The sequence below is a fragment of the Convolutriloba macropyga genome, chromosome 9, assembly GCF_964194025.1.
Source record: "Convolutriloba macropyga chromosome 9, txConMacr16.3, whole genome shotgun sequence".
Taxonomy (NCBI): domain Eukaryota; kingdom Metazoa; phylum Xenacoelomorpha; order Acoela; family Convolutidae; genus Convolutriloba; species Convolutriloba macropyga.
Genome location: NC_134476.1, coordinates 48,981,292 through 49,002,628, shown reverse-complemented (window position 1 = coordinate 49,002,628; position 21,337 = coordinate 48,981,292). Strand labels below are relative to the sequence as shown.

General features: G+C 32.4%; 1 protein-coding gene across 12 annotated transcripts in view; it reads right to left on the bottom strand.

The window, feature by feature from the left end:
• LOC142345818 (uncharacterized) overlaps nt 1–21,337 on the bottom strand; it is a 401,292-nt gene that overhangs the window by 337,805 nt on the left and 42,150 nt on the right. For all 12 annotated transcript variants that reach the window (XR_012759357.1, XM_075398196.1, XM_075398205.1 and 9 more), the window contains one exon: nt 13,349–14,805. Coding sequence is in view for 11 of the 12 variants with exons in the window: in XM_075398196.1 (XP_075254311.1) it covers nt 13,349–13,511 (163 nt within the window). In the remaining variant the exon portion in view is untranslated. The remainder of the gene's footprint in view (nt 1–13,348; nt 14,806–21,337) is intronic.

Below are 21,337 nucleotides of genomic sequence, written 5' to 3'. Positions count from 1 at the left end.
TATGCCAATATTGTTCTTTCTCGTTTCAGTAACAGATGATATCCGTCTTAGACACGCGCTCATCAAAATCCTTGTTCTTGCTAACCTCGACAAAGTGAAATGTCTTTCACAAACAAAGTTTTAAACGAAAATGGTCCAAAAATATGTGCAATTAATTTCTCACAAGCGTTTATTTTTATCTCAAACCTCTAATGAAACTTGTTTTTGCTAAATTTGGCAACAAAACTTGAATCTACAACCAGCTTTTATTAGCGATTCGGAAAGTTGGTTTGAGTGATGCCCGCAAAATTTCAAAATGATGAAACTTTCAATTTGTTTAAGTATGAGAGTTTATATTCACTGGGTATAATTTATTCAAATTGAACAGTTTTTTTGAATTCATGTTTACATAAAAAAAACTACATTATTTCTGAAACTCGATTGAGCACAAATAGCGTTTTTGAATCCTAAAAGACGAAAAACAACAGTAACAAAACTTGACATGTTTAACTGTTCGATAGAAAGCATATTTTGAAAGATAATGGATGGCATGTGCATTTATGTATGAAAAGACAGTGGATAGATGGTTGATAAAAGATAGAAGGTGAATAAATATTTAATCACGTCTCTTCCACTCAACTCACTCTTTGCTTTCTAAGCAGAGCGAAATTTAGACTGACAGGACCATTTGACCAGGAATAAATGAATATGCACTTTAATGTATTTAAAGCAAATTTTACAAATTCAAACACTATGTTTTTATTCTCAAGAAACATACAAAGCGTTTTTGCTTTTATCGGTTATTTTAAATCGTACACTGAAAATGGAATTGTAATCGATTGAATACTCAGTTTAATTTGTGTTGTCAAAATTGTTATACTTAAATTGTTTCGAGCATTTCAGTTTCGAACAATTACAATGCCCAAAAAAAGTGGAAAAGATATTTTTCGGTCAATTTCGGAAGCAATTCAGAGCAAATAAACATGTTTATGAAAAAATCTGAACTAAACAAAGGCTTAGTTGTACTACTGAATCAGACAAAATCAGACACATTAAAGATTCAGACCCTGAGCCGCCCGAGGGAACTTGGATCTGGTCATAACTTGTAACAACTCGAAAAATTTCTTACTAAGGATGCTTGGAAATTTCAAGTTAAACTTGTGAGAACTTGCAAGATAAATGGTTTCCTAGTTTGAATGTAAAAAGTTCCAAGACAACAATTTACCTTATAAGAACTTAGAAGTCGGATGCTTTGCTCTAGGATTTTGCCCAAATTCGGCCCATTCAATTTTTGCTTCGATTGGATCATTATAGTTAGCCCTAAAATTTTCCTCAGCAAAATCTGATTTAATACTAAATTTATTTTTCTCTAGGGTTAAGCAAGTAAAGTGCCAATAATACTGTACGGTGGATATTTTCAGATAATGAGCCAAAAATTGTCCTTTTCTCTTGATATCCCCTCGGACATTATTAGAAAAACCTTATTGTTTTCTAGCTCTTTTTTGAAAACAGTGCGTCAAAAGGACGAACAAATATTTGAACCTCGTTAGTAAAAACAGGAAAAGCACATATATTTCTGATTGATTTCTTATTCAAGAGAGGACAGAAAATTGTCAGTTTGTTTTTGCTAAGGTGAATAAAAAATTCGGAGAAAAGCAAACATTGCAAAAAGTAAATTATATCAAAAACTACGCAGGCATAAACACCATATTGACAAAGAAAATCATTTAACTGCTTTTTTGGTTTGAAACTTGATATCCTGAAAATTTCCTCAAAACTATTGAAGTACATGCTCTTCAAGATTTGAGCATTTTTATGTTTTTTATATATACTTTTTCAAATTCCAGAACGTACTAAATTTTTTCTATAACATTGAAGTTTGATATATTAGCAAAACATTGAAGAGCACTGAATTATCTAAAGCCAGACTGATACTTTTAAGGGAGAGGTAGAAATGAAACATTAGAAAAGATGAGAACAAAAAATCTTCACATTTTTTGCTTCTTTTTATATATGTAAAACTTTTATAGTTGGTCTTACATGATAATGCGCTCATTCTTCTTGGGAAGAAATTTTCTTTCAGCTAAATGAGGCTAACAGGAGAAATAGTTGTTTGCTCAACAATTTTTTAGTGTTCTATGATTTCTCTTTTCAATTGAACTCTTCTCATTAATGTCTACCATTGAAAACGAACGGATAATCAAACTTCTTTAAAATTATTGACTCATCCAATGAGTGCAGATTAGAAAAACAATTGGAATAGAAAAAAGAAACATTTAACCCAGTTTCTTCCGATTTGGCTAATCGAATTAGGAACCTTCTAAAAAAAATTGAACTATGAGGAAGCTGAGTTAATTATGTTGAAATGAAGCATACCAAATTTGATTAAATAATTTTCCAAACAATGCTGTATTTTGGTACGATAATGATTCAATTTTTTTTCTAAATAAACAATTGAATCAGAAAAAAAAGAATGGCTTGGTGACCCCTTTTACCCTTATTTTAAAATTTTTGAAATCAGATCTTTTAAAAAACAAAAAACTTCTTTTCAGCAAATTTTCATCAATGCAACAGTATTCTTCATATCCCGGAGCAAAAACAATTGACTGAAATACATTGTCAAATATGCTAGGAAAAATAAACTGTTAGAACCTTAAGTAAAATTTAAGTAAACTTTAAGTAAACTTTAATTAAAATGCGTTTCCATTATCTGTCGATTGGTATGTAAGAAGTTTTTTTGCACCACAAAGAACATACCTACCATGGCCACAGATTGATTTTTTCGAGGATGATTATTCGGAAAAAAAGTCTATTCACAGCATGTATATAATCTTTGTTTTCATCTTCATCTCAGACAATAGTTGTAGGATTTTTTTCAAATAATTACTCGAGACGGTTAACATTGCGAACTTAAGGAAGTTTTTGCGCATCAAATGGCTCGTTTAAAGCAGTTCTCGTTGATTTTTTCCAAAATTTATTGGCTCATCCAATGGGTGCAGAGTAAAAAAAATGGAATTCAAAATACAGGCGGAAAATTTAACACAGAGTTTTTTTGCGAATTGGCTATTCGAATTAAGATCCTTCTAATAAACTTGAACTATAAAAATCCGAGATAATCATGTTTAAAAGCAGCACACCATGGTTGTTTTTGGTACAATAATGATTCAAATTATATTTTCTCAACAAGCAATTGAATCAGAAAAAAAGTAGTAACCTAAACATGATCAGCGCCACCTTTTACTCTTATTTTGAAATTTTTGAATTTAGATCTCTCAAAAGAAAAACGATTTGTTTTTATAGTTTGAAAAGTTATAACTGAATCAGTATCCTTTGCAGCATATCCAAGAATGGAATCAAATGGGCTGAAACACATTATCAAATATACCAGGAAAAAAAACGCAATTTTCGGAGAAAAGTGCCAATCTGTCCGAACTTTTCGTAAGTTTTTAAGCAAAGTGCATCAGAGTTTCCATTATCTGTCGTTTGGTATGTAAGATATTGCGCAGTAAAGAACATAGCTACCACGACCAGACAGTGAATTGTTCGGGCAAAATTATCCGGAACAAACATGTCTAGTCACACTGTGTATATAAAGTCTGGTTTTTACATTCAGCTCAGACAAAACTTGTCGGATTTTTTCACATTATTAGTTAAGGCACTTAACATTGCAAATTTACGTAAGTTGTTGGGCATCAAAAGGGTTGTTTAAAGCAGTTCTCGATTAACATTTTGAAATAGCCAAATCGATTAGAAATCCATCTTTATCCATCGCTTACAACAATCTCTCCGCCTTATATACATGTGAACAAGTTGGCCTTTATTAAAAATGAAACATGATATTTTTGTTCAGATACTTGTATGTCTCAAGTGGAAATTTAACCCCTAAATCCTCACATTTCTAATTCTTTCACATATTAAGTCTTAGGGCAAGTTTACCCAAAAAGATAGCACGCGGCGGGCACCGCAGACTTCTACACACGATAGCCCAAATCTTTCACAACCAGCCCCAATTTAGGGGGAGGGACCGAACAGATTGCATAGATTGGGGCTGTGCAGTGGAAAATAGCAAATAACAGCAGAGTTGGCGGAAAAAATAGGGATGGAAAGTTAGGAAAATGGAGTTATATATTTATAACTATGTTGGTTAGTAGAGATATGTTGGGCTGGTTGTATATTTGTGTGCGTGTGCAAGTAAGGATTGTCAATATTGCGTTGAGGCAAAATGATAGCTGTCATCAGTTTATGCCCAGATAAATCCCCCACTTTACTTTTGATGTACTTTGGGAGACTTAAACGGAATTACCCCCACTCTATAGCCCACTTTCATAACCCCCTCCCCATCTTCGGCCCCTTTAGAACCCCTTGCCTCTTGGTGTAACTAAGCCCCCGCCAACGCACTTCATCTACGCCATCAGTCCTAGTTAACCCAGTTTAGAACTTTTTAGTCTTTTTCAGTCTTTGTTGAATAAAACAGCAGCTAAAAGACGCTGGAAACTTCTGAAATAACTTAACTGCTAACTATATAAAATAAAATGTGATAAAATGGACAAAAAATCTCAATAAATTTGCCACAAAAATGGCAAAACAGATTAATATTAGCTCTTTGTTTGTTTTTAAGCTCACCGTATATTTTTAATAATTCTGGCATAACTTTTAAGTAAAATTTTCATATAAAGGCTACCTTTGAAGTTGCTGTTTAGGTTAATAATCTTAGACCCTAAAGCACACGTTTGTCTGAAGAACGTTTGATGCTTTTACCTCATTAACAAAATGAAGAAAAAAAATATATAACCCAATATTAGTCCCAGTGTCAGCCAAAGCTAACCCCCCTCCCCCCCCCCCCAACCCAGGCTCCCTTGTCTCCCTCCATTGTCCGAATGAAAAATCAAAGAGCTTTCGCCCTTGTCCTGTTAAACCCCTTCTAAACATCAATGGCGTTGCTTTGTACCCCAGCTCTTAATTCTTTACATTGACCCACTTGAATAAAAAAGCAACAATCAAAAATAAACCCACCCCCCTCCCCCCTCCTCCCTCCCCATAAACACTTTATGCTCATAAACGCACAATAGTCGGCAACACAGTGATGAGAGAGAGAGAGAGAGAGAAAAAGAATCGACCCGTTTTGTTCGATGGTCTTATAAGGTATATACGGATAGATAGCCTGAGGGGGCAGAGGGTAAATACTCTTTTGAGAGATAAGAGCTGAAAAAGCTCGATAATATACCCGGATGACAGCTTACTGTATGCGGAGAAAGACCACCGCCGGTTGTAGAGGACAAACAGCAAATAATATGTTGAAATCCTTACAAAAATGGGAATTTGAAGAAACTCTTGAAAAAAAAGCTTCCGAGATTAACATTATCCGTATCAAACAAGGTCGACCAGTAATGGCTTGCATATTTCATAACTGTGAACAATTAGTAATTATCATAATTATGATCTGTATAAATACAACAATTTTAGCACGATCTTGTAATGATAGCTCAGTTAAATCGGTGGTGCTGTAACCAATCAATTTCTTTTTGATCATTGTTTAATTACACTAGAGATTGGTTTTTCATTTTCAAAAGTTCAATTTAAAACCAATCTGTTTTAAAAATCAGGTGATGATCTCTATGGTAATTGAAAGTGGTTCGAGGTTCAAGATGCTAAACTGTTGTTTTATCTTGATTACTCAATAAGTGATACATCACACTTTGACTTTTCTAGCTTCCCTTGGTTTCCCAAATTAATTATGTTCAACCTGTTAGACATAATGCCCACTTGTTAAGTGAATAAAAACAGCTGTTTGTCTTCTGATATATGCTCACATGAATCTAAAATTCTAGCTAATTTTGCTGTTCACGCAATTGACTGGCAAGTAAAGTTATTTAACTTTATTAATTGGCAACTAGTTCAGGAAACCGTCCACTTATTTCAAAATATAAAATTTTTCACGATAGTTATTGTTGTTATGAAATTTGTTTACGGCCCGCAAACGTCACGGCTTGGAAATTTGACCACCCCAGGCCACTTCGATTGATCATCTTGTAAGATCTTGTAAGATTATGGCAAAATTATTGTAGATTATTGTAGGATTTGTTTCTGAAATTCTGCAAGATTTTGCAATATAATCATTCGCTTTGCAAATATACAAATAAATGAAATATGACCAAACAGGATTACAATGAGATGAGAAGATTATTTGCCATCATTTTTATTCATTACTGAGAAGATTTACAACCATTATCGCATGAATTTTGTTTTTTTTTTCGTTCTGCGCCAGGAACGAATTTAAAGTCTAGATCAGTACTCCTCCAGCGAAATACACTTCTTGAATTGAAAAATCAGTATTGATTAAGTCTTATCTCAAGTGTTAAGACTTGTGAAGACATGTAAAGACATGTGAAGACTTGGCAAGTCTTGAGTCAAGTCTTGGTCAAGACTTGGCAAGCCTTGAGTCAAGTTTTGAGCAAGACTTGACAACTCTTGATTAATGCACAGTTAGGCACAATAGAGTTTTAAACAAATTGTTTATAATGTTTGCATTCCATTTTTAGCAAAATGTTTTTTTATACCAGAAACATGGTAATAAGAGCAAACTATTTCTGATTTGAGCATATACCAACTTCAAATGTCCCATTATTCATCACAAAACCAAATTGTTTACAATGGGCAGGAAAAAAGGCCATGACTGGTAACTTTGGGCGATATCAGAATTTTTTAATTCTCTATCAACATAACTTTGTAGAAGTGCGCGCGTTGTCTTGTGATTCTTTTTCAACTTGGAGAGCTTTCTAAGGTAGAACACTGTAAGTAGCGGCCTTCTTCTTTCGTAACCAAACAAAAGCAAACCACCAAAAACGCTGTAATCAATACTTGATGGAAGACTTGTCAAGTCTAGGCCAAGAGTTGAATCAAGACTTCCCAAGACTCAAGATCTGATTTAAGACGTGCCAAGTCTTAAACGTGACATGATGAGAATTTTGGTACAGTTAATGTCCAAAACTTGTAATTTCACTGAGTCAGTACTTTTGATTAAGACTTGACGTTCAGTCCTGACAGAAATTAAAATTCGAAACAATTTTTAAAAAGAGTAGATATTGCTTTGCGGGACACCAGATTTGAAAAACAGAAAAAGTGTAGATCATTAAAAAGAACAGAACATTACCTTAACTAATTTAATTTTTTTCCAAAGTAACATTTGAAATGGGTAGGCGTGGAAACTCATTAAAATAAACAAACAGTTTGACCCCTTTGAGAAACTATGTACTCTTGTTTGTATTGCTCAAAGATATATCAGAAAATTACAAAAATTTCACTGGATTTATCTTGTATTTTGATAAAATACAGATATCTGGTTAAACTTGTTTTAAATTTTCTTTTAAAAGTCACTAAAGTCCGTTTTGGGAAAATTTTGCGCTAATTGTGCGATAAATTGTCTATAAGAGCCAATGTGAGCAGAACTCGACTGGAACGAACTTGCGGGAGCCTTGTAATTTAACGATTTGTGCCAAAGTTTGCAAGAGAGCCATTTTTTCCAAGAACTTTGCAAGATTTTACAAGACAACCATCTGGAACATCCATCTAGACAACCATCAAGACAGACATGTAGCCATTAAGAATTATATGCGTCTTAACTTGTTTCTGTACAAAATCACCGTATCTACAAAATCAGCTTCTGTACAAAATCACTTTAAAACTTTAGTTGATTTTAATGTTCATTAAATTCCACTTTTTACAGAAAAAAAATAATTTGGTCACCAGCATAAAAACAAATTAAAAAACAAGAATAATTAACTTCTTCAACTTGTCGAAGAAATGAATTGTGGAAATGTATTAAAATGAATCCATATAGATTTTAACAAAAAAAGCAGAGTAAGCTCATAAAAAAGCAGAGTAAGAAGACGCAGTTATCAAGAATAACAACGTTCTCAAAAATTGAGCCTCCAAAATTGTGGCCAGTAAAAATTCCCTAAATACGAAAAAATGTTTAAATCGGGCAATAACCATAAAGAAAACATTTTTTTTCGCTTTTATAGCGATTTTCGGTCAGTGTGTTAAAGAACAATATCTCGTACCGATATCAATACAAAATGAAGTTAACGAACTGGCAGATAATTTTTTCAACAGATGGACAAAGAATTTTCTCTCCACGATTATTTTGAAGTAAATTAGAAATAAGTGGAAGAACAAAAGCAAACCCGTCCCGAACCCCCAGAGACCATCAGGCCTGATTCAGAAAAAAATCGGGCAAGGATCCAGGCCTGATTCAGACTCAAGTCTTGGCTCCGCTACCCAAGTCTTGGCATCTCTCTCCCAAGATTTGGCCTCTGGAAAATCTCTGAATCAGGCCTGATGGGCTCTGGAGGTTCGGTACGGTAAAAAGATTGCAACAAATCAAAATACCGGGGCTTAGTCAACAATTTTTCAAAAATAGCAGTGTTAAAATGGTTTTCTTAAAAGAAAGAGGCTGAAGAGGTAGACGACCAAAATTACGGCTGCATTTTCAACGGATCAAAGGCCAAATATATCGGAAGCCTTTCTCGTTGTTTTTGATTGCAGAATTTTAATAACAATTATCTAAATGATGTGGAAAATTTTTTAAAATCTCATGAATTAAGAATTGAAATTTGCAATATAAGTTTTAAAAAGTTCCATTTAAGCATGCAGTTTTTTTAATTATTCCGGCAACTAACGTCCTTTTTGATTTTGCAAGTAAATTTCATCAATACTCCCTTAAAAAACGAGAACTTTCAATTAAAAAAGAATTTGATTTAAGGCTAAGCGTCTAAGAATAATACCGTAGTAAAAAACAGAACACGCTGCAAAATGGACAACAAAGCCAAGAAATTGCACCAGAAGTCATATATAGTCCAATTTTAGAGTCTCTTAATGTGCAGCAAAAACTCAACTTTCTTTGTCAGAAATATCTAATAGAAACACATCGAACTTTATCAAGACTTGAAGCCAATCTTTATACAAAGTAATGGTGGATGATCAGGATGATTATCATGTAAAGTCCACGTTTACGACACTGTTTAAATACCATACTTTATGGTTTTTTTGATTATCAAGCTGCAAGCTTTTAATTGAGCCAAAAGGTAGAAATTTTTATTACACCAATTACTTAATTCTTTACATAATTACCACAAAGTTTTTCCTTTGATACGCAAAGCTTAATCTGATCTGGGAAATTCAAACCTATAAAACCACTCAATCTTCTGAATTTTAGATAGAACCTAAGCTAACGAAGGGGATGGGTCTCTATACTTTTATCAAATTTTCGGACAAAGTAATTTTAAACTTTTTTAATATAAAATAAGAAAAACTAGGAAAACTGCTGATCACCTGAAACAACATGATTCTTGTTTTGCTCACCGCACTTTTGTCAAGGATCCAGCACTGTTTTCCTCTTGCACTTAATTAAAATTATTGGTATAACAATTGGCAAAACTACAATATCTGTTCTGAAATTTTTTTTTTTTGATTTAATATTGGAAACGTTTAAATACCACCATGCTGAAATGCTCATACTTTCTTACCGAAGAAATGGAAGTTTTCTGACAATTAGTCAGAAATTCTTTGCACTCTCAATTAAAGTTTGGATTTCTTGTCAATTCGTGGAATTATTACATGAAAACATTTTCATAAAATGAAAAAGTTATCTCCTGGACATGTCGTAATTGTAGTTGACAGGAAAAGACATACGACTTGACATTTGTGTGATAAAATCTACAGAACTAAAACTATCAGATTATTATGTAGGTTCGCAATCCAGGACGGCGTAGTGAAATTAGACCTAGGTTATGACACTGAAAACGAATAAGAAAGTGACGTTTCAAGGTTTCAGAATGATTCTAAACTTGGTAGACCTTTTCAGATCTGTGTCATGAAAAGTTCGATTTGTTAACTCCCACAAATTGCACTCATGATTAGCGGTACTTTAATCCATGGAGCAAATAATGACCACTGTTTACATTCGAAGTTTGAGATTCTGATTTGAAATCAAAAGATTTATTTCCCATAATTGAATTTTCACTTAACTTAGTCCACTAATATTATATAACTCCTTGTCCTACACTCCGTATGTTATAACTTAGAGTCAATTCGTAAGTTATAACAAAAGGCCCCCAGTTATATTTTAGTTATAATAGCGGTTATGGTTACCATGTGGTAAAGTAAAAGTGTTAATAAAAGACATGCTAAACGCCTGCTGTGCGTGCTTAACCGTCGTGAGTAAAACAAACCTAATTGTAAGCAGAAGAAATCTGAAGCTCTTAACGGATATTTCAAAATATTGTAATGGAAACAATAACAAAAAGTACAAAGATACATTTTAACTTCAAAAACTAAACAGCTAACAGTCCCAAAAACTGTCACCCCCCCCCCGTCCGCCCCGCCCGCCTTTGATAGGCTGACAAAACTTACCCTTTCTCCCCTTCATTGTCACAATCTTAAATCTTTATTAGACCTAGCCCTCAGATTTTTATAGTCTTCTAAGACTTTGTGGTCATTTAATCAAACGGGGAGGGCCCGCGCGCGTGACCATAATTCAAAATATCATAATTCACATAAATTACCGATTGTTTCTGTGATCAATATTGTTTTATGATTATTATAAGCTGAAAGAGGTCCAGATTAAAAATCGTCTGGAGCAAATTCGAAGTATTTGAAGTGAACAGAAGTGATTATGGTGCGAAGTTTGCAGGGCAATAAAACCTATGAATCTCAAACTCGGGTTTATAAATTTGCCGAAATCGAGCAAGCAAAAAGTTCTATACTGAATGTGATGGTACTTTTTTGCCGACATACATGCATAGTTTTGAACCATTCATTGAACGAGAGTGCAAAAAAAATCAAGGCCAATAAAACAACGACGATTTCTCCGAGGCGAAAAATTTAGAACTAGAACGGGAGCACAAGAATAAACAGAAGGAAGGCAAAAAATTAGAATAGAGATTGCTAAAACGGTGTTTCACAAGTCCAAGTTCAATTCAAACATATGTTCTGCATTAAACTCTGCTGTAAAACAAAATTTATGAAAAATATTGAAAAGTTTTGTGTCATAGTTTTGTGTCACATTAGAAAAAGAATCCATTTAACGCCGAAGTTTGCTAAAAACAAAAACCAACTAAAAAACAACTAGAAAAAGCTATAAATCATTTCTTCAAATTGGAACCGAAGATTAGTAGATGCTAAAATCAACAAAAAAAACAACCAAATTAATAATTAAAGTAACATTAAAAAACATAGTAAAATTAAAAAATAAGGACGTCTACGAAAAGAAAAATTAGTCGCTAATTATTTTCTCAGAGCAGCAATTTTCTAATAACCAGATGAAGCTATTTTTTTCAAAATCAATAAAACATGGAGACATTGAAAAAGTTCTTTCAAAAAGTAGACCTCAAAAAATCAGAGTTACAAATAACCACAATCTTTTAACAAGGATATGAATGCATTTCCATAAATCTTAGACGGATTGCAGAAGCTACTCGCAAACTGCGTTTATAAATTTTCTCTAGTTTTTTTTAGGAATCTCAATGGCAATTGAAATAAAGCTTAAGTGAAAAGTCTTACTGCCTCTGGAAAAGTTTTCTTATTGTGGATAATGAGGGACAAATAAGAGAATTATTTGTCCCTCATTTGTCCGTCATAAAAAAACTAAAAACTCTCATATCACAGCACCTTGTAACGGCTGATCTCCTATCAAAGTCAAGGAAAACTTTACACCGCCCAGTTCGTTTCAGCGGTTTCAAATCTGTCCGAATATTGTGCTTTTGCAGTTGACTTTTGTGAACTGTATTATCCGCTATTCTGTAGATTACCGTTGCAATACTTGTTGCTCATTAATTTCAAATAACTAATTGATCAGCTTTGCTGTTTAACTAGCTTGTTTCCATCAGAATAAGAAAATAATTCAAATTGAAACAATCAAATTTTTGTTGAGTTTTGTTAATCTATCACTCCTGATAACTAATTACTCCTGATAACTATCCCCTATATATATATATATATATATATATATATATATATATATATGTATATATATATATATATATATATATATATATATATATATATATATATATATCAAATGTTTTGTAATTCCCCGTTGCAGAAGTATCATCAGAAACTATTTAATTGTCAGAATAGATAGAAATTTTCAACACTTCGAAGATTGTAAATTTGTCTAGCTTTCTGGTTCAACAAAAAATATCACTTGTCTCCTCCTGACTAAAATATTTATTTCCAAAATTGGTTTAGCTCCAGTAATATTTAAACGCAATTACGTGTATCCCGTTGAAACAGGAACACTTCAAAATTTACAAGGCCAGCAATTTTTATTCACTGGAAACTATTAAGACAAACAACCATTAACCTGACAATTAGGTAGTTGGCTATAAACAAATAATTCTATCTGTAATGGTTTCTGGCTCAAAGCTTTATACAGAAAACAGGTCGAATGTAAAAACGAACTGTTAAAACAATTATACTAAACACAGCGAAAAAAATATTTAAAAAAATTATACCCTTACTAATTTAGGTAAACACACTGGTACAAAGAATAATAATACTACTAGTAATGGGATGCCATTGTATTTTACCAGAAGGTGTTATGATCGTTGCTGTTTTATAGGATCTTCGTTTGAAGTTCAAAACAGGATCATGGAAAGAGAAGTCAAGTAACATGAAGTAACTCAGCATCTATCGAAATCTCTGCTTTTAACTAATCGTAGTCATTCAAGAAGAACTACACTAGGATTGAGAGCGAGAGTTGACTTTGTGAAGACTTTTTTATACATCATCTATCTTCATACACCTACCTTCTGTTGACAAGAGTAATTTGAATCTAGTTCTGATAAATGTGAGTTTGGCTTCATTTCGCCTCTGTTGCCTCCATCAAAATTAATAGTCTACAGTTTCATTTAACAACGGAATCAACTTCACAGCAATAAAAGTAACTGAGAGGATTATAGTAGTTTGAAAAATTTTTTTACTAGCATCTTTGTACTTACGTTGATGAAATTATGCAGTTAGTCCTACAGTCAATCATATAAGTCATCCAGGCTTGGGTGCAAAAATCTATGACGTCATGAAAGTTATTTCAAAATTAATGTTTTTCAAATTGTGTAAATTTCCAACATAATTATGACCAATAATAGTTAAAGTTAATATTGCTTTTTAAAACATTTTCTGCGCCCATTTAAACAACTATGTACAATTTTTGGGAATCCAAAGTTAATTAATATCAATTAATTACGATTCTAAGGTGTCCCGCCTTTTCACCCCTATTCATTTAACCCCCTATCATTTAACCCCGATTTATTCACCCCTGTATCATTTAACCCCTCTAACTAGACTCAGTCAAAGTTATTTTTGAGCAAACCTGGAATTAAGAAGAGGAGAGTAATTGTCCGAACAACTGCTGCTACTCGTCTCGGCAATTGGGTCACGTCTCGGCTGGTTGTTGTCTTCACTGTCGTGGTTGTCGTAAGTTGTAATAAAACTTCGGGTTGTAATAACTTCAAACACGCTTTTAACTCTTCCATTAATATTATAACTAGTCGATAATAAAGCAAAGACCCTGTGTGAAAAATTTATATCGCAAATCAACAGTAACAAAGAATGATGAGACAAATTTTGAATTTTATTGTTAATTTTTGCATAAAAATGGAATATTTTTTCCGATAGTTGAAAAGTTTTTGTGTAATTGTGTAGGAATTTGATTGTACATAGTTTAATGGAATTTTCTTTATTTGACATGATATTTCGTATCCAATATCATAACAGAAAATACCTTTGAAAGTTCGCGGCTTATTCACATTAGAAATAGGAAATGATACCAATTATATTTATCCACAGAATTAGAGGCAAGAAGGAATGGTGGGGTGTTTAATAGTGCGTAGCTCCCGTTTAGGATTATATAACGCCAAATAAAACGTCTAAAAAGTTAATATAATTACCCAACATTAGACCGCGAGCGCGTGAAATAATTTTAACCGGAAAAGCGAAAAACGCCCTCCACTTTTGCAAACCCAAAATGAATCAGTCAGTTTATTAAAATTTTATTTTGTTATTAAAATATAAATTTTACAGTAGAAGTATTTCAGATGCGTTTTCGGCCACCGTTGGCATAGGTTTCATTTTATTATAACACAAGTAAACAAGTAGTAAACAACTATTATTACAAAGTTATAAATGGGCTGTAAATCGAATAAGGCACTAGCGAATCGTATTCAAAATAAAAGAGATAATTTAAAGAATTTTCTGATCATTTCACCGGAAATAAACTTCTCTCTTCAAATCAGAATGGATCAATTTCCACAACTTGTTACCGCCACGGACCAGGTGTAAAATAAGGTGCTGATTTGTACTAACTAGTCTTAACTAGCTAGTTATGCGAGTTTATAATAACTTATAACATATTGTAACTTAGTTATAACTTTGAGTTAAACCTCTCTAGTTTGGAATTTTATAACTATGGTTCGCGAGTAGTTATTATATTTAGCCGGGTTTCGGGGGGTTGTTTTCCCAGCTTCGAGGTACTTTTAGTGGGATCAATATATCGACGGGGATTCAAAAAGTCGGTTAGTTGACTAGGATAAACAAGGTAAATAAAATCATAACTAGTACTAACTAGCACCAACAAGACAGGATTCAGCAACACAAACAACACACGATCCAACTTGTACTAACTAGGCCTGGTTATTATAAAAGTGGGTAGTAATAAGTTATAACTTTGGGGTGTTTTGGGAGCCTTGAATGAATTAAAGTGGCTGGAAATGGCTTCACTTGACTGGCAAGTTGCTCTTTTTTCCACTCCATTTCATTAACTGACAGTTTCTAAACACAGTTGCGCAATTTACTTGAGTTTAACTTTAACATTTGATTAAAATATACACGTATAAGAATTTGCAAACTATTTTTAAGTACTTGTAATCAGTTTTCAATCTACTCTTTTAACGGACATTCTTTTTCCTCCCAGTCTCGTCCCATTTCCTCAGTTTGGGCTTTCAGTTTTTGGGTCAAAGATAAAGAAAACAACAATTAAAACAAGAACGAAACGACAGAGCATGCAGAAGAAGTTTGATATATGTTACAACCACAGACTTAGTTAGGTCTGAAAGATTTTCACAACTAATTCGGCAGATTTTATGGAAGATTGATGGGTTCAGTTTTGAACAAGAGTATTGCAGAGACATAGGGATTCCGACGTGCAGTTCAATTTGTTCATTGCAACGTCAATCTGAGAAGACTTGCAAATCAAAGATATTATCGTAACATGCTGCTAATAACGTAATGCCAACATTAATTCGGTACAAATACACAGAACATTTTTATAATTATGGTCTAGTTATTTGCAAAATAAGTTTAAAAGACAGGCCTTTTCTTTACAAAAAACTTTGCAAAACAAGGCATCATAGTACTGCATCTCGCAAAGGCCTTCAAAAACCAGATTATTGTTTAATGCAGTCATTAATACACAGGAGTTGCACAAGAACCGATACAAAAATACGTGATTTTTTTATCAGACAGTATTTTTCTAGTTTTTTCGTCCGTAAAAAACTAAATTTTATAGCTTGTCTTTTCAGTCGTTAGGTTTCGAACAACTTTCAAATCTAAAATCAACTGAAGGATCTCAAGAAATATAACAAAGTTTTAAATTACTTTTCAATTTGTAAGACCATTGGTTGATCAGCAACACCAAATGCTTCAGCATTGTATAAAGCCGATAATTACACAAGAAATCTCCAACCTATTACAAGGTTTCTTACAATAAAACTCTCCATGCATAGACAAGCTAGAACTTCATGAAAACCAGAAATTGATTTAATGATATTGCAAGATTTAAGAGAAATCCTCAATGAATCTGCCTCGATGCTGTATTAGGAAACTTAAAAATAATATCCGGTTGTTTTCTGTCAGACAGCTGAGAAACTGAAAGACAACGTTTCTCAATTTCTTTTGTCGTTGTTGAGGCACAGAAAAATTTGAAAGTTTATTAAACCACAGTAATTTCACAAAAAAGCTAGCCTTATTAAAATCAACATCAAAAACACAATAAACAATTTTAAGTAATTGCTATCACTTAGAAACTAACACAAACTAATTTTAGAGCAGTCTCCATCAATCAAATCACCATTACAAAATTGTTCATAAAAGTGCAAATAAACAGAAGTAAAAATTAATTTTACGAAACAAAAAAACATATTAAATTTGAGATACCTGATTGTTAGGAAAGCAATTGATATTTAATTAATTGCTAGAGGACAACCATTAAGGAGAACAGTCGCAATTTTGACAAGATTTGTTTTCAAAAATGCAATATGTTAACATTTGGTATTAGAAAATTTGTGGAAATGAGCTGAAAAAGCTTTAAAAAAATTTTAGATGAAATTTCGTTAAGATGCGTTCTTCAAATTGAACAACTATTTTATCTGAGAAAAATCGAAGTTATTAAAATTTTTTTGACCCCATCATCTCAATGGAAATCATGGAAAAAACTCATCAAATGTAAAAAAAAAATTTTCGGCATCTTTTTGAGCAAACGGCGAACAAAAACAATGAATGAAAGTAAAGCAATATTAAGTTCTATTGGAGTTGTAGAAATGCAGGATTGTTGATTAATTCATTTTTTTATATAGAAGAAAAATTTATTTGTGACCAAAAAGCATATTCAGAAGGCAAATATGCAGTGCTGTGCAATGTGGAAAATATTCATACAAGCAGTGTGGAAAATATAATGACAACAACCATTAAAACAAGAAGAAAACGGATTATATTTAAGAATTTTAATCAATGTTATCATCTCAAACGAAGTTGGTTCAGAGAGACATTCAGAATCAATAGATTTCCCAGAAGACTGTTCATTTCAGTTCTATGAATCATTTTAGTAACTTTGATGTCAAAGTTCATTTTAAAAGATCTTTAAGAAAGTTTTTTAGTGCAACGCCTGTCTAAAAACTTGCAACATCATTGCTTACGCCAACGTTTACTTTTCAACATTACTCTCAATATCTAACAGTTAAAAGCTAATTTTTTGCAATATTTTACACTAGCGGCTTTTTTCATGCATAAATATAACATGATGTTGTTTTCTAATGATTTTATTATAAACCAACATCTTTGAATCCAATCATACCGACGGTTTCCTATAATTCAAAACAAACATGACGGAAAAATTTAACAATAGAAATCGACAAGGCGGCTGGTTAATGCTCCGACCCGCGCTCATGATGTTCCGACCCGCGCTCATCTACATTTTTGACTAAACTGTCTTTCGACTTACATTTTTAACAAAGAGATAATCAAAAATAGATGTTTAAGTTTTACAAAATCGTTACACAACCCAGTTGGAAATTGAATTAAATAATGCCATGACTCATTGCAACAAAATCTGCCATTAAAAAGTCTACAAGATAAAAACAACAACATCAAAGCAACAAAAACCTAATTTCACGGCAAAATCCTAAAAATCTTAATTTAAAGGCACCTAGTAACAACGTCAAATTACAATCAGACAAAATCCTAATTTCACAAATTTTTGTTTCTAACTACATATCAGATGGGATTAATAGGAAGCTAACAAGTCGACAAAAAGAAGAAATATTGAGGCCAAATTCAAAAATCAATCAATATTTTTAAACCAAATAACTTCAAAAGTCTTGAAGCTAATTCGCTTTTAACGAAAAAATTCTTAATAAATTTACTAAAAAATCATAATGAAACAAATAGCACCTGTCTATGGTTAGACTAAACCACAGAAATGGACTAAAGATGCAAAAAAAACTCAAAAAGTTACGAACAACAAATTATAAACATTGAGAAAACACAAAATATTGAAGCCATTAAAATCATTAGCTTATATATGAATACTATTTATTTTTATTTCAATTTTTAAAGAAATAATTCAGCTAAAAATACACTGAATGAAGAATTATGTTCAATTGGGCCATATTGGAAAATCATTTGGATCTGTTATTACGCGATTGTGCTAAAGGAAGGGAAAAAGAAACAAAAACACACCACTCACGTAATTTTATAAAAACGCATAAGGGCCATCAAACAAAACATCAGTAACGTCATAATATCAGTAAACATTTTAAGTTTTAAAAAACAAGGAATTGTATGGGATCTCTCAATTATGAAATGATGTTAAAAATTGACGAAAAGAACAACAAAAACTGAAAAGATTGAAAAATCCTTGAAAATTTTAAAGTTGTATAATATCATAAACTTTAAGACTATTCGCAGTCAACTGACTGCTTCGGGTAGATCATTAATTATTCTTCAATTACAAGATAATGAGACCAGTCAGTTTTATTATGGCCACCTAAGAATTTAAAATCGAAAAAACAGCAAATTACAAAAATGAACGAGAAAAGTGTCGAAGCCATTAAAAAAGTTCCTTTTTTCAATAGGAACTTTTCTACTTCCAATTATTTTTTAATTCTTCTTTTTTTTAACAATTTGGCTCCAAAAGATCAACAAACTTGAACAAATACATTAAAACCACTAAATGTTTGCGAAAATCCGAATTCAACAGCATTCAACGGAAGCTAATAAATACGCTAAGTTAAGCCTCGATGAGACAGCAAGGATGTTTTTGTCATTCATAAGTCATCAATAGGACATTAAAATAACTCATAGATAATGAAAACAACAAGAAATACAGGCAAAATCCTTACATTAAGTAGAGAAAGTCGAGAAGAAAGTGTCGAAGCCATTCAAAACATAAGTTTTTCCCTATAAACTTATTATACGATCCGTTGGAACGTCATCTCTAAGCCAATGCAACTATCAATATTGGGATAATGTAATGAGTTTCCAAAAGGAAACAAAATTACAAAAAAAAATCCAAAAACCAAAAAAAGACATGAAAACTCGTGCATCGAAGTCATATCACCAATAGCTTTACTACGTTTGAAAAATGAACACTTTGAGATTTACATTGTTTGAGAACCGAAAAATGCCGACGATCCGGTAAAAAAGTAAGAGAATTTGTTGTTTTTGCCTAAATCAAACCAAGTATAAGAGAGCTTCCAATGTTTGAAATGGATTTTTGCTGGAGTGTGGCAGTCAATTTTCAACGCAAGGTAAGGTGAGAACTTTTTATAGCAACGCTTGTCCTTAAAGACTTGCAAATCAACGCTAATATCTTATTTGTTGGTAAGGGTAACAATTGCTGCTGTCTCATTGAAACATAGGCGAAGAGTGTTTTGAAGTGCTATATTTATTTGATTGTAAATGTAGCATTGTTCTGACTTAGTGTTTTAAGTTCGTTTTCCTCATTTTACAAAAATTGATTCGCCAATTTTTACTGAAAAAGTAATAATTTCAGACAATGTTTAAAATCTGGGACAAAAAAACAGATTTCCCACAAAGATCAAGATGAAATTTTCTAAACATTCAAAAAATATCTCCTAAAATTGCAAATATTCGATTGCAAAATTACAATATTCGCACCCTTCTCTCGACAACTTTTCTTTTGACACTTCAAGTCTTCTGCAGTAATATAAGGATAAAGAAATTGAAACAATACTTGAATGTAAATACCAGCTCATTTTTCAACAAAACTTTAAAAGAATATGTGCATCGCTTATTGAGCTACAAAAACCTCCATCGGCCATTGCCGTTTCCAAAAACTATGGTTGTTTATTCTGAAAAAGAAATATCAGAGATCTAAAGTCAACATATTCAGTTGATTCAAAATAGTGTGACAGTGGTGCATGAAATTCACAGTACATGAATCAAACAAACAAACAAATTTGACATGTTTGGCATCAAATAGTACCAAAGTCGGCAAAACTTATTATTCTACTGCTTCAATTTTCAATTTGTCTTTTTTTCTCAAAAAAACTTAAAATGAAAACCGAAGGAATAATAGCAAGTAGGATTGGTATTTTGAGATAACACATTGAAGTTTCAATCAGTAATTTTGAGTAAACAACACAAAAACGTAGCGCAAATACAAGAAGTTGTAACTGACAATAGTTGTTTGGCGTTTAATGTTAACGACGTTTTCCTCATTTAAATATTTTTTTTCATATCTAGAAGCTTTGTGTATATTTGTGGATATCAGAGAGTGGATGGTTATCTTGCGGGAATCTGGCACATTCTTACAAGACGATGCATCTTCTGCCAGAAATTTCTGCCAGATTCCTGCAAGATAATCAATTTTCTGCCACATTCTTACAAGATAACCATTTTTCTGTCAGATTCCTTGAAGGTTGAGTGAATTTTTTTCAGCCCGACTCACATAAATAACTAGTTTTCTAACTGAGTCCTATAAGATGAACATTTGTCGCGTTCTATAAGTTTACTGCAATACAACGCTATTTGAGCTTGTAATCTGCAATAATTAAATAAACTATCTCTTCAAATTTAAAAAAGATCATGCAATAAGGAAAAATGATTGAATAATTAACTACTTGCTTTTTAGGAACCAGAAAAAATTTGCCTGGGGTTGGTTAAAAAAACAAACAAAAAAGAACTTACAATGTACTCTATACGCAATGTATACACATTTTGCCAGGTATTGTTTGTTATTTTCAAGTTTTGATAAATATTTTAGTGCTCTTTCATTCAGTCACTGAAGCAACTGTATTGCAAAAAATTTTCATAGTAACTAAAATGAGCAGTTCAGATATTATCAGCCGATTGAAATGCAGATCATAGCAACAAAGTAATTTATTTTTGTCTGAATCTTGGAGGATCGCCAATTTTTGTCTGAAACTGCCAGAAAATAATTTTCGGGCAGAATCTGCCAGATAAACCGTTCTTTGGCAGGATTTTATAAAATATTCAATTTCTGCCAGATTTTGGAATATAACCATTTATTTTCAACAATCTGACAAATTCCTGCAAGGTCAACACCTGTTCTCACCTAAAGCAACTTCAAAATACCAATTTTATACCTTATAAATTTTTTTAGGTGTTCACGAATAATTTAAAAAGTGGTTAACAAAAAAATTCAAATTTTAATCAATTAGAATTATTTGTTTCATAAAATTTCCTCTCAGTCAAAACCTGTTGGCATCCTTGTTTCCATAGAATTTTTCAGTTAATTTGACAGTTGTGTTTTAGATTGGCTGACGATTGTTTTTTGTTAACCACAGGAGAAGCATTATTATACAACAGTATTTCGGTTGATGCCGATCAGATAGGTCTTACATAAAACAAAAAAAACAAAATGTTAAAATTTAAAATGTTTAGTAGAGCACAAAACAGAATTGATCAATACAGTTTTCCTGACAGTTTCAATTCTTTAATGTGAGATGAATTTAAGTGCAGATATGTACAAAAATGTCTTGTATTAAAAAACTGCAGTGCAGTGTCATTTTCATGTTACATAACGCCAACGTGGTATTAAAAA